The sequence below is a fragment of the Stigmatopora nigra genome, chromosome 9 (assembly GCF_051989575.1).
Source record: "Stigmatopora nigra isolate UIUO_SnigA chromosome 9, RoL_Snig_1.1, whole genome shotgun sequence".
Lineage (NCBI taxonomy): Eukaryota > Metazoa > Chordata > Actinopteri > Syngnathiformes > Syngnathidae > Stigmatopora > Stigmatopora nigra.
In genome coordinates, this window is record NC_135516.1 from 14,845,017 (window position 1) to 14,857,558 (window position 12,542).

The 12,542-nt window shown below is 47.4% G+C and overlaps 2 protein-coding genes across 3 annotated transcripts; both read right to left on the reverse strand.

The window, feature by feature from the left end:
- Window positions 1-354: 354 nt before the first annotated feature.
- On the reverse strand, window positions 355-4,760 carry dnaaf11 (dynein axonemal assembly factor 11). Its single transcript, XM_077724908.1, has 12 exons — window positions 4,507-4,760; window positions 3,750-3,917; window positions 3,597-3,674; window positions 3,356-3,528; window positions 3,135-3,301; window positions 2,768-2,914; window positions 2,506-2,583; window positions 2,365-2,430; window positions 2,198-2,267; window positions 1,443-1,538; window positions 1,290-1,381; window positions 355-797 (listed from the first exon to the last, which is right to left on the reverse strand). The coding sequence occupies exons 1-12, from the start codon at window positions 4,628-4,630 to the stop codon at window positions 614-616; spliced, it is 1,443 nt and encodes a 480-aa protein (XP_077581034.1). The 5' UTR covers window positions 4,631-4,760; the 3' UTR covers window positions 355-613.
- Window positions 4,761-6,097: 1,337 nt separating this feature from the next.
- Window positions 6,098-12,066, reverse strand: basp1 (brain abundant, membrane attached signal protein 1). Of its 2 annotated transcripts, none has more exons than XM_077724914.1 (3): window positions 11,861-12,066; window positions 10,992-11,146; window positions 6,098-7,667 (listed from the first exon to the last, which is right to left on the reverse strand). In XM_077724914.1, the coding sequence occupies exon 3, from the start codon at window positions 7,630-7,632 to the stop codon at window positions 7,219-7,221; it is 414 nt and encodes a 137-aa protein (XP_077581040.1). In that variant the 5' UTR covers window positions 7,633-7,667; window positions 10,992-11,146; window positions 11,861-12,066; the 3' UTR covers window positions 6,098-7,218. The 2 variants fall into 2 exon arrangements, with proteins under 2 accessions (XP_077581040.1, XP_077581039.1); XM_077724913.1 differs by having other exon boundaries at window positions 6,098-7,670; window positions 11,861-12,023.
- Between the last annotated feature and the right edge of the window lie 476 nt (window positions 12,067-12,542).

Genomic DNA, 12,542 nt, shown 5'->3' on the forward strand with positions numbered 1-12,542 from the left:
AAGAGCCTTGAAAATGTGCCTTCTTCTTCAATACAAATGATAATAAATGGATATTATAGTCATGGCTGGGTGACTTAACTCACATTGTTTGACACTTCATTATTTTTACACTTAATGGACATGAATATTTCATGGGAATGGTCGCACATGACTTTTTATGAAGTGTATTTGACCTGGGCGTGAACCGCCTCGTAAATGATCGTTTCGCCTGGGCGGGAAATCAACGCTGATTGTTTCGGAGGTCAGAGTTTATTCCGACCATGGGTCGCTCATTCTGTGCGGGCTTTCAAAAGGGATTGGACGCCGATTGATGATCTTGGGGGTTGTGCAAAAATAAATCTTTTCTAGACCAAGTAAGTTGTTAGTGGCAATTTATCTCAAATTGGTCATATACAGACACACAAAATTGGTACTCGGACGTTTGGTCGCCGGACGTTTGACAACATGACAGTTTACTGTTGAAACCAGCTTTCAAAATTATAGTCTGTCCGGCGACCAAACGTCATTGTCAAAGAGTTCAGCAACATCCCGGTAGATTTTTTGGGGGTTCAAAAATCTCTCATTTTGCCAATCGCTCTCCACAAATATTGTCCTTTGCCATTCCGGCCCGGAATCAGACCAGAGGCGGCACGTCCGGGTCGTCCGTAAACGCGTCCGAGGTCGTAGGGGTGGTGGCGGCCGGATTTTGGCGGAACGCTTCCAGCGGGCCTTGGTCCGCGCGCCGGCACGCCACAATGTTGGCGATGTCCAGACTGCACTTGGCTTCCACTTCTAGCCATTGGGGTACGCCAACCTCTCTGAAGTGGGAAGTGGGACATCTTGTTAGCTCGCGCTTGAAGATTTTGTCGATTCAACAGCGAGCTGGCCTCCAAGTACGGCGCGCTCCACGTTTCCAGAAAACAGCCCGGCGGAGTTAGCGGCCAGTGACCTCGGAGGAAATTTCCCGCACGCCGCGGCCGCCGCCGGCCCGCTAATTGAGTTGGGCCACTTTAGCTTAACGTTGAGGGACGGCGGCGAGCGAGCGGAGGTCCGTGTCACGCCGCCCATCTGCTGGCGGGCAGATAAGAGACATCCGCCCGTGTCGTCTCGCCCCGGCTCAGACAATGACGCTCAAAAAATAGTTGGCGTGGCGGCCATGTTTTGTTTGAATAGTATCGATCGCTACTGTCTGGAGCCCCGCCCCATTTTATGGGACCATCTATTTTCATTGGAAAAGGATTTTTTTGGGCAGCGGAATGAATCAACGTTGATTTAAAATGGCCCCACCATAGATTTCTGTGTGGGTTTACCTCGGGTTAGGAGCACTTGTGGCAGGTCGGCAGCGGGCGGCGTCTTTGGACGGACGTGGAGCGTTTCTCGGCGCCTTGATTTCACCTTCGGCCTAAGAAAGGTCCATCAGTCATTTGGGAAGAGGAGGCTTTTCCCCAAAATGTGTGTGGTACCCTGGGCATGTGGAGCAGGAGATGTCCCGTGGTCTGCGACCTCTGCGCCGTGGAGCTGTCGGGTTTCACCTCGGCCGGCAGGACCATCTGAAACGTCTGCCAAACAGACCACCGGAAAGTTCCACGGAGGAGAAGCTTGTTATGTCTATTTTTCATTTTCAGATCCGGTTACAGCACTGGTGTCAAAATGGCGGCCCGGGGGCCAAATGTGGCCCACCGCATCATTTTGTGTGGCCCGGGAAAGTCAATCATGAGTTTCTGTTTTAGGATCAAATTAAAATGAAGAGTATAGATAGATATTAAATTTCCTGATCGATCATTGTCATTTTTTAATCCATTTTTTCTGTTTTTAGTTCAAAAATCATACTGTAAAATCTAAAAATATATTTTAAAAAAACTCAAATAAACATGGTTTTAGAGCTATACAGGGCTATTATTCAGGGCTTTTAATGCAGACTAGCAGACCTTCCAGCACGACATTCTCCCACACTGGAAAAGGTGTCCCCTCACGTTCAAGGCCACGCCCCCTCCCCATGGCTGACCCCCGGCATCGAGCCGCCGGCCCTTTAATTCGAACGGCGGCGATAAAAGAGGACGAAGGATGACTGCGGCGCCGTTTACGAGCGACGCCGGGGTCGGGCCGGAAGGTCGCCGAGTGGGGCGACCCCGCCCCCCCCGTGGGTTGACTCCATTTTGTCAAATGCGGTTGGCAAGTACGCTTAATTAGCTCCCGTTAGCATGAGGCGGAGACGTACTTTTCCTTTGACGGAAACTCTAACGTAGGTTGGTTGCACGTCCACGTCCATCAGCGAGGTGTCCATGTGCCTAAGAGAGGGAATCACATGCTTAAGCGACCATTGACAACTGTCGACGTCCAATCGATTTGGACGTCTATCCCCGTCGATGGCAAACATCTATGTACCTGTACACCGCCAAGTCCAGGACGATCCTGTTGTTGTGGTCGTCTTCCGTCAGGGAGAAGTCCAATCTGGCGAGTCGGCGGACTTCATCAATCAACGGCCCGCGTCACGCCGTGCGGCGCGGATGGATGCGTGGGTCATACTTGGGTTCATTGACGTTCAAGACTCGTCCGTCGGCAGTTATCAGGGTCCTTGGGGGCTTCACTTTCTTCTGCTCGCCTCTGCGGGGACACGGGCGCCATCAATCCAGCGGGCCTTCACCTCCCAGGAAACGCGGGAGATGAGCACGCCGTCGTCGTGTGTAAAGTGTCAACGCGCCCGGCGATGAATGGTCGCCAACTCGTCACTGTCGCCAATGCCGGATTTGATTTTAGCATTCTAAAAAACAACAACAACAATGCTCACTTTTCTTTGGCCATTCTTTTCTTCTCCAAGTGGCGGTGCGCTTGCAGGCGGGATTCGGGGGTGAAGGAGCACGGGGTGTGCCAGAACTCTTTCTCCCGGCGCTCCTCGTCCGATTCGGTCCCGTCTTCCTGCTTGGAGTCGGTAGAACTGAAGGAAAATCAGGAAAAAACGATTGAAATTAGCCATCTGTCATTATCTTGTATTGTGGCGTGCGTAGATGGTGGCCATCTTGGGTCAGAGTACATGTTGGAAACTAGTTCTTGAAACGTAGCTATTTCGCTGCACGGTCACTTTCTTTTTAAAACAAGCCCTGTTTTGCATGATTTTGGCAGCTATGGGGTACAAAACAGCGGCGTTGAGCTCGTACCCGCCAGTTTGTTGGCTTTCCGTCTGGTCGACGGCCCCCTCTTCCTTCCCCTGAGCGTTCCCGCTGAGGTATTGGTCCTCCTGCTCCAGGATCCGCCGGGTAAGATCCTCCAAGCCCTGATTGGCCGTGATGCGCTCAGAGCGCGTCACCGCCGTCCCGTCCAGACACTGAAGGAGGGAAGGAATTTTGAAAGCCACCGGAGACTTTGGTCGGGGCCGTACCTGGAGTTGCGGCAGGGTGGCGATGACGTAATCCCGGTAGCCTTGGAAGAGTGCGCAGGGGTTTCCCACTAAGAAGAGCTGGCCCAGGTGCGGGTTTTCTTTGAGGGCGGCCACGCTGCTCAGACGGCCCACAAAGTTGAGCGTCAGGTCCAACTTTTGTAAACTCTCGCAGCCTACGGCGACACGCAAAGACTCCATATCAGGCCATATAGATTTTGGTTGGTGAAAACCACTTATGCACCTTCTAGGTTCTCAATGACTTGGATGTTGTTCAAGGCCAGGTTCAGGTACTCCAACTTTTTCAGGCGGCCCACGTTCTCTACAAAGAGAAGAAAAAGGAAATAGGATTGCACCCGTTTGGAGGGAGTGGAGGTGATGGAGGCGGAGTCCGAACCGATGCGTGGAATGAGGTTGTTCTGCAGGTAGAGGATCTTGAGATCCCTGCACCAGCGCTCGATGTGCTCGATCCTCTCGATGTCCTGCTGGTGCAGCGACACCTCCTCCAGGGAGAAGATCTCGCACTCGTTGTGCTCGGCCCGACGGCGGAGCAGATCTTCTGTAACTGCGTCATTTTGAACACATTTTTCCAATAAAATATTCCATGTTTATAATGTTATATTTAAGAACAGCCTCATGACGACGTCAACTAACTTTACATCTCGATATATTGCCAATCTTCTTCGACCTGGTCAACATTTTATAGACTAGTAAATCACTTAACGAGTCTTTTATTTATAATTTATTCAACTAGTTCAGGATTATGCTAAAAGACAACACGGTTGGTTAGCTTGTTACACTCACCACGACACTTTGTAACCAAACTTTTCTAAGGTCAGTTGCAAGGGTCAATAGACCTATTTTAATAAGTCAATCACCTTGACAAGGTGTGTTAATAACCCACACAATTAATTGTTGTCAGGGTCACCAGGAATATTTATAGGGCTATTCATGTAGCTGCAAAGCTAGTTATCAACCTCCGTTTTTAACTTCCTAACTTGACATTCGCTCAATTTTAATCGAATTTTTCACCGAGATAGTAACTAAAAACGACACAATAATTCAATTTTGTCTTCATTAACCGGCTAAATTCTTCCGTTCCCCCTGAACCAGAAGAAGTTAGTGAATTTATAAATGTAAAAAAGCAAACTCACTGTTGACCATCGTCGCTCGGCGGTTGTCGCGGAAACCGATGAAAGGCACGGATGCTGCGTTCAGGTAACAACGGGAAAAGGCATACGTCAAACTTGCACGAATTTTAACACACAACCATTGCATTGCGGGGAGTGGGACTCTCTCAAAAAGTATATCATTATATCGAGAGTTGTGTTATATTTCAATACATTTTTTTAAACTTTGCCATATGAAATAAAATGAAGCTTTTGTACAACCAGCTCTCAGTGTTCTGAGCGCACGCGCAAATCTCGTGATCATCGCCAACAAGCCCTTGTACGTCATCAACGTGTCGGGAAATCAAACGAGTTGGCGGGAAATTCCGAGTTGGAGTGCTCTCCCCCTCGGCGCAGACACATGACGTCACATATTTACCCAATACATTTAGAAAGAGCAATTTGCTTCATTGTCCTGTAACACAAAAACTGCTTTGAAAACTTACTCACAGACAAAAACAACGACACTCACTTGAATGGTCAACTTGGTCGTATGAATGGCACTCAAGAAGGAGGACACATTCCCACGGTTGAAAAAGATGGACAACATCCATTTTTATGTATTATTCGTATTGACTAAAAAGGAAGCTTTGAGAACTCAGTCAAAAATGAAAACATCCCAGGGTTATCCAGCAGAGGGAGATGTAGCGCAGCGTATGAAGTACTACCGGGAGACGGTGATTCATTTCAGGGCAATTGTCTGTCTTCATTGTTTGGGGAATCCTGGGTTTTTGCATCTCGACTTGCCTACGCGATTTGTTCCATTTTGAAACCTGTTAGGCAATTCTTCGTGAACCACAAGCGAGTATTAAGGCACGTCTGCCATTCTCTCGCTATCATTTTAATATAATAATACGGGCAGAGTTTAGTTGAGTGAGTGATTTAGTTTTCTCCCACATGAGACCTAGGCTAATTGGATGCTAACTAGTTAGCTGGCACAGGATCCAGCACCCCCGACAACCTTTGTGAGGATAAAGAATGAATGAAATAAGTCATAAATGTGTTTTTCCACTCGGGTCCCAATGCTCGTGGAGAGTAGAGTGGGGGTGCCGGTGCGCGCTGGCTCGCTCGCTCACTTGCACACATGCGGCATCCCATCTTTTCCCTCCATTCCTTCACAGGGCGTCTCGTACTCCCCCTCGCTCCCTTCTGTCTTTCCACTCTTCCTCTCCCTCAGCGCCTGTTGCTAGGCGAGAGTGGGTACCGCCGTTACCTTGGCAACCCATCTCCGTCATGAAGCGGGAAGCTGCGCGTCGTCAAGGAGGGCCGCTGTTCCGGAAGATTTTGTTCCCTTATCGCTCTTTTCCCAAAAGAAACGTCAGTCGCTTTTTGCTTCATTTTCAAATGTTGCTAGCATGTTGCTATGCTATAGCTGCATCCATTACAGTCGGTATGGCGCTGACATGTCTGAGCGAGTAAATTTTGTTTTTGGGGAAGAATATTTTTGGTTGAAAAAGATTTGACGCCAATCGCTGCTAATTTGGAGGCGTTCTTAGTTGTTACGTTTTGGCGAAAACCTGATGTGTAGCAATTATGGCAACAAAACAAACAAATTCACCCAGTGAAATGACAAAGATGACGGGCCAAGTGGGATTTTTTTAAATTTTTTATTTGGATGCTTGCACCATTTTGACAAGAAAAAAGACAAATTTGAGGGGTCAATCTCTCTCATTGTGGCTTTTCCCCCGCGTTCGTGAAGATGGCGCCATCCAAGCGGGTGGTACGTACCGGGGTGGAAGATGAGGACGGTCGTCATGGAAACGAGCTGCCGGCCGCCACTCTCTTCTTTGTGCAACAAAACAAGACTACAAGACCAGAACCAGACTAGAAGCAGATCAGAACTCACTTAGAACCAGACTTGTCTCATGCCAAACATAATTAGACCACCAATGCAGACAAGAATGGGATCCAATTGAGATTGGAACCAAACCAGTGCCAGATCACAATCTATTGAGAACCACAAATCCAGACCAGAACCAGAATATAACCAGACTCAAATGAGAGCCTGGGCAAAGGAATCATTGGAACTAAACGCAAATTCTAGAATTAGACTGATTTCAAACTAGAGCTAGAGGAGTAGCAGACTAAAGATCTACACCAAATTTGAGTGCTGGTCTACCCAATCGAATGACACATTGAAACCAAACAGGTATGGCACTAACCAGACCAGACCAGAAGTAGATTAGTCCCAAGATAGTTTCAACCGCACCAAACCAGTACCTGATTAGTACCTGATTAGTACCAGACTGTTATTTTTCATAGCCACAGTCGAACCTGGGAAGGACTAGACTTCTTCTCCTAGAACCTTGTAAACTGGAAACAGATTGCTACCAAATGAGACCCAGATCAGAACCAGACCAGAACCAGATCAGAAGCTGATTTTTTTTAAAAAGTCTCGGACTGAGAGCGCTTCAAATTGCAGAAAATTCAAATGAAACTGGAGCACAACCAGAATAGAAACATTTCTTTGTACAAAATCTACTCGAGGAAATCTTTGGAGTCTTTCGGGATTTTGGGAGGCCAGTCACAACCTGGGGGCGTGGCCTACGTGGGCGGCGAAGACGGACAAACGTCACGGCGAGCGTTTTCCGAATTGGGCGGGGTCGGAGGGAGAGGCTGACTCCGGCGGATTTGTGGTTCTTCATTCTTGTTGTTATTGTCCAAAGTGGGCGTGGCTTTCCCGCGGGCGTCCACCCGTCACTCTTGGGCCACCACGCTTTGATCTTTGCTCGGGGCCTCCACCACGCCGTCCTTAGGGGGCGCCTCGGGGGCCGCCGTCGAGTCGGGGGTCTCCTCTTTGGGGGGGGCCTCAGTCTTTTTGGCGTCGGCCTCATCTTTGACGGCGGGGGGGGCCTCCTTCGGGGGAGCCGCCGGGGTCTCCTTGGCCTCGCCCTCTGTTTTCGGCTCGGCGGCGGCGGCCTCCTTTTCCGGCTCCTTGGCGTTGGCGGCGGGCGCCACGTCGTTGGAGTCGGCGGCGACGGCGGCGGGGCCGTCCTTGGTCGCCTGGTCCTCGTCAGGCGCCGCCCCCTCGCCGGCCTTGGCGTCCTGCTCTTTGGCCTTGTCGTCGTTGACGTCGTAGCCCTTCTTCTTCTTGCTCAGTTTTCCTCCCATGGCGGAACTCGGGCGTCTGAGCGCGCAAACGCTGGCTGCTGGAAGAAAAAATGACAAATTCAAATGAAAAATACACGCGGAAACGTGGCAAACGCGCCGTCCTCCCCGCGCCGCCCGTACCCGTCCCCGTCCCACACAATGCTTGGCCTATGTTCGCGAGGCGATGGTCTATCGGCGTCGACGGCGTGGAGGCCATTCCGCCATGCACGTGCGCGCCGACTCCAGTTGGCATAAAGCGCGGGAAAAAAAACTGGAGCAGAAAATCTTACGAGATGAAAAAGAAGAGGAGGAGCAATGCATGCTGGGAAACTTCACTGGCAAGAGCGACTGAAGCGTTGAGCTGATGCAAAATAAATAAATATGCCATCATTCCCATTTAGCGTCATTAAAAAAAAGGTTTGTCACCAATGGTGAAGGAAAAGATACAGAGCGGATCGGTCTAATTCCTGATTAATACTACTTATGCCTATAAGTCAGTTTCAAATTTACTTTTACTCCAGTTTTTTGTGATTTACCGGGATTTGTTCTTCATAAAGTGGAGTTCTTAAAATATCATATGATTCCTTTCCTCTGCATTGAGTTTTGACTTTTGGGATAGGATTAATTCCTGCAGTGCTACTTTTATGTCATTTTTAGTCACCGTCTAATTCCTGTTACAATTGTTGAATTACGGAAATGTACCCCGGTATCCATTACTATCTCCCGTTTCTGGAAAGCCGCCACCTCATTGGCTGTCGGCTGATGCCGGGGTTGTCACAAATCAGGAGATGGCATCAAAGCGTCGCGTTAGACGACGCGTCTTCGTACTTTTTCATGTGGAGGTTCAACGCAATCTCCCCGCCTAGCTGTCATTCCGTCCCCCGCCTCGCCCCGGTTGCCGGGGCAACACAAACGAGATGCTTCAAGTGGTGTCAAGAAGTCTTTGAGGACGTTCAAAGGAATCTCCGTCTCTCGGCAGCAGAATTTTAATGAGGAGACACACGCACACACGCCATTTCCTGCCTAGCAACACGCAGCCCAGATCGCATCTGATAGACATTTCCATGGAACACGCTTGCTAACAGACATGCTAAGTTAGCCGAGTCGGTGAAAAAGTGAGCCGGACAAGTATATTGTCACTAAATTGAAAAGAACAACAGAAGGTAATAGAGACTTGGCACGCCAAAACGCACGAAACAAAAGAATGGCGTCATTGAGCGACCAGTGGTTAGCATTGTTTGCCATTGTTAGCGTCAAGCAGCTGTGTTTGCTCTCGACAATGCTAGCAGATGTCGTCGAGTCTTTGATTGACAACAATTGTGCACAAATTGACGTGACAAGCAGATTTTGCAAAAACAACCAGAAAACGACGCAAAAGAGTGGAATGTATCGCACGATTAGCTTTTAGCATGTCTGTTTTCCTGCAGACAGGAAATAGAATATTTTTTTTGCTATTGCAATGGCGCTAAAATTAGACAGACCCCGTATGTCAAAACAACAAAACCCAAATTAAGGATTTTTATCGGGTACTCCGGTTACCTCATGCCAAAAACAGGCATGCTAGGCTAATTTAGCACTCTAAATTGCCCCTAGCTACGAGCGATTGGTTGTTTTTTTTCTCCATTTACCCTGCGATTGGCTGCCATATTTGGCTCCAGCACCCCCCTGCGACATTTGTGATGAAAAGTGGTACAGAGGATGACTCATTTTCATAACCACAAATAACATATATGTATGCTTATTCAAATTTCTACATACAGGTGACGGGTCAATATTTAGCAGTTGCCAAGCAACAGAAAGTCCCGCCACACGTCGGCCATCTTGGCCCCCCGGCAACAAGTGTCATACTGGACTTTCTCTCCCATCGTGACGGCAGAAATAAGATATTAAACGGGACCTCGTTTGGCTAACGTCAGCAGGACAAATAAAGTCTGAAGAGTTTATCAGCGTGTAGCATGTGCGCGTTTTTATCTTGGTCAAACAAGTTGTTCAAATAGCAGCCTAACTGCACCCCCCCCCCCCCCAAACTAAATCCGCTTCCTCTTTCAAGGCTGACTTTGCCACTTTCATTCAGTCAACTTGTGGAAATAGCAAGATTCTAATAGCTTATATTCATCTTTTCTAAGTCAGAAAATGGCAACCCATCTCCAACACAAAAACGACACGATGCAATTCACCATATCATATCATGCATTCATTCATTTTCCCATCCACTTTTTTCCTACAAGGCTCGCAGGGGGTGCCGCAGCTGATCCCAGCCTTAGAGCAGGCCCATCCAAGCTCCTGATGTAAAATGGCTGTAAAAGGAGACTTGTCAGCCATGTTCCCACTCTCGGCCCCTACCCCTCCCCTCCATCCTACTTCCAAGTTACCATGGCGACGGCAGCACCGTGGTCACGTGACAATGGCTCTTGTTCATTCATCCTGCTGCGATACCGTGTGGCCATCTACGAACGCCATCGTGAACTCATTCCGTACCACGGACGGTCATAGATGTCTAATTGGAACGAAGCCGTGTTGTTTTGTGTCAATTCTAATCATTGAAATGAAATTTTTTAAAAATCGTTTTTTTTTGCCATTGACTGTGATGGACGTCAGATACATTTATACGTGGGGGTTTGTACTTATTGTTTAAAATAAAAAAATCTGGGGAGATGGAAAGATCGCTTCCAGCCCTCCCCAGTCAGAATGGATTGGACTTCTGTGAACGTCAATGGCATCCGACGAATAATCTGTTCCCAATCGATGATAACTTCACAAACCTACACACATTGATTGAAAGGCTATCTCGCCCCGCCCCCTCTTGACAGGCAAGGTGGCATCTCTCCCATGCGTCCCCACCCTACTCGCATTGCGCATGCGCATCCCGGCAAACAAAGGACCGCTATCCACAGAGCAATCAAGTTGGCGCGTGCGTGTTCGTGCGCGTGGCTTCACCGACGACGAGCACGACGATATCATAAATTAAGTTAAAAAAACAATTAACGAGTGATTCCGAAAAAATATATATAGTCAATGAATATTTCTCTTATTAGGAGCGTGTTTGACTGTGACACATTTACCACGCGCGTGCCCGTGACTTCTCCAGCACGCGGCACACGCCCCTTTTTTCCACGCTCGTGCACGTTCCCTCGCCTCGGTGCGATAAAAAAAAAGACAATAAAAGACCAAATTATTTCGGGAGCAAGTTGTCGTTTGCCTCAAATTACGCGTTCTTTTTCTCAGTGGGGGGCGCGCGTCTTTTGTTTCGATACCGTGGGAATCAGAAAAAGAAAAGAAAAATAACATGTCAATTTTCTTTTGGTCCCGAATATCTGTAAATGGACCCCAAAAAATGAGTGAAAATTGATTAAAAAAAAAAGAACGGCGAATGCGCTCACCTGATTGACGGACGGACGGAACTTGCGTGTGGGCTGCTCTTCAGTCTGCTGCGTGCGTTCCTGCGTGCGCGCGTGCGTGCTTGTGCGTGACGCGCTCGCACTCGATCCTTCTGCTGCACGCACGCGCTCCTGCGTGCGCGCGCCACGCCCGGCGTCTTCAGACGTGTTGCATCGAAGGGGAGGAGAAAGCAACGCCATCGTTATTATTTATACTTAACTTGTCATTCTAATCCAACTCTATACGTTATGCATTTTTATAATGGTCTGTCACTGCTGCGTTCAATGACTTTACTTTAACCCTTTCGGTGACTGTAGTCACTTCAATGGAAAGCTAGCTTTATGGGTCAGGTGACTATTTTTGGTCGTTTAAGATAACTTGAACAGTTGTTTACGTTTGTATCACATTATATTTCAACTATATGTACATTTATAAATTAATGCAGTAGTATTACTAAAACCTGACTAAAAAGAAGCTGGTTACTGCGTTCCAGGAACAGTTGAAAGTATTGTTTTTCATTTTGCAAGCCACTGACGGTAACGGATGTCCAATTCATTGAAAGTGGGAGGACTGTTTGGTGCTCATCCTTCAGTCCAGTAGGCGATTTGGTTGAAATAGTATGCCCCCTGTCGTTTAATCTTTGCACACAAGGATTTGTATTATTATTATCATTATTATTATTATGATTTGTTTCATTTTCTGCCTTTCATAGAGAACAAATTCAGTCCTTCAGTCATCTCTACAGATCTAATTCAGTTTTTAAATTAAAAAACAAAATGGAGCCTTCTACTAAAAACTGCAGCCGGGGTTTTTTTTATATATTAACCAAGCAAGTCTCAAGTTGTAAATAGATGTGAATTGAGCATGCTACCATAGTTGAACATTCCAGCAGGTCACCATCAGTAAAAGTCCAAACAGGAAATGATGGTCTTCCGCATCCTGTTTTGCCTTCGCTTGGCGACCAATCAAACAAGAATGAGAGGATTCAGATGTCTTTGTTCTTTGATCAATAGCCTCAAACTGGCCATGGATGGACGGATGTTCTCAGGAATCAACATCTTTTTATCTTGAAGGCCTTGGAGAAAAGGGTCACAAGTTTTCATACCTGAACAATTGAAATAACTAGACAGAAATTCTTGAACTGTATATAGATGGTGCACAATCTTGCGATAAAACAAAGAGTGGAAGAATCCATTCATTTCAAAGAATGGACCGCAAGCAAAAGTCTGCATGGGCCCCTATTTGAATTCACCAACGAATGGAATGTTTCTTTGCGTTGTTTCAAATGGACTTTCTCATTTCCTCTTTGCTGGGTGTCACCATTTTGGCTCTCATTGGCTTTGTTTAGGCGGGAATTATATAGAGAATTTCAGCGCCATAAAATGGAACGTTCCAATGTAGTGGAATCTGGTGGCGGGGACAAGACTCGTACGCTACGAGAAGTATTCTGCTGTCATTTAATAGACATAATTTAATGAAAAACATAGTTAACTTAGTTGTATAAGTAAAAAAAAATGCCGTTACTATGAGTCTGTTAGGAATTTTAGTTGGCT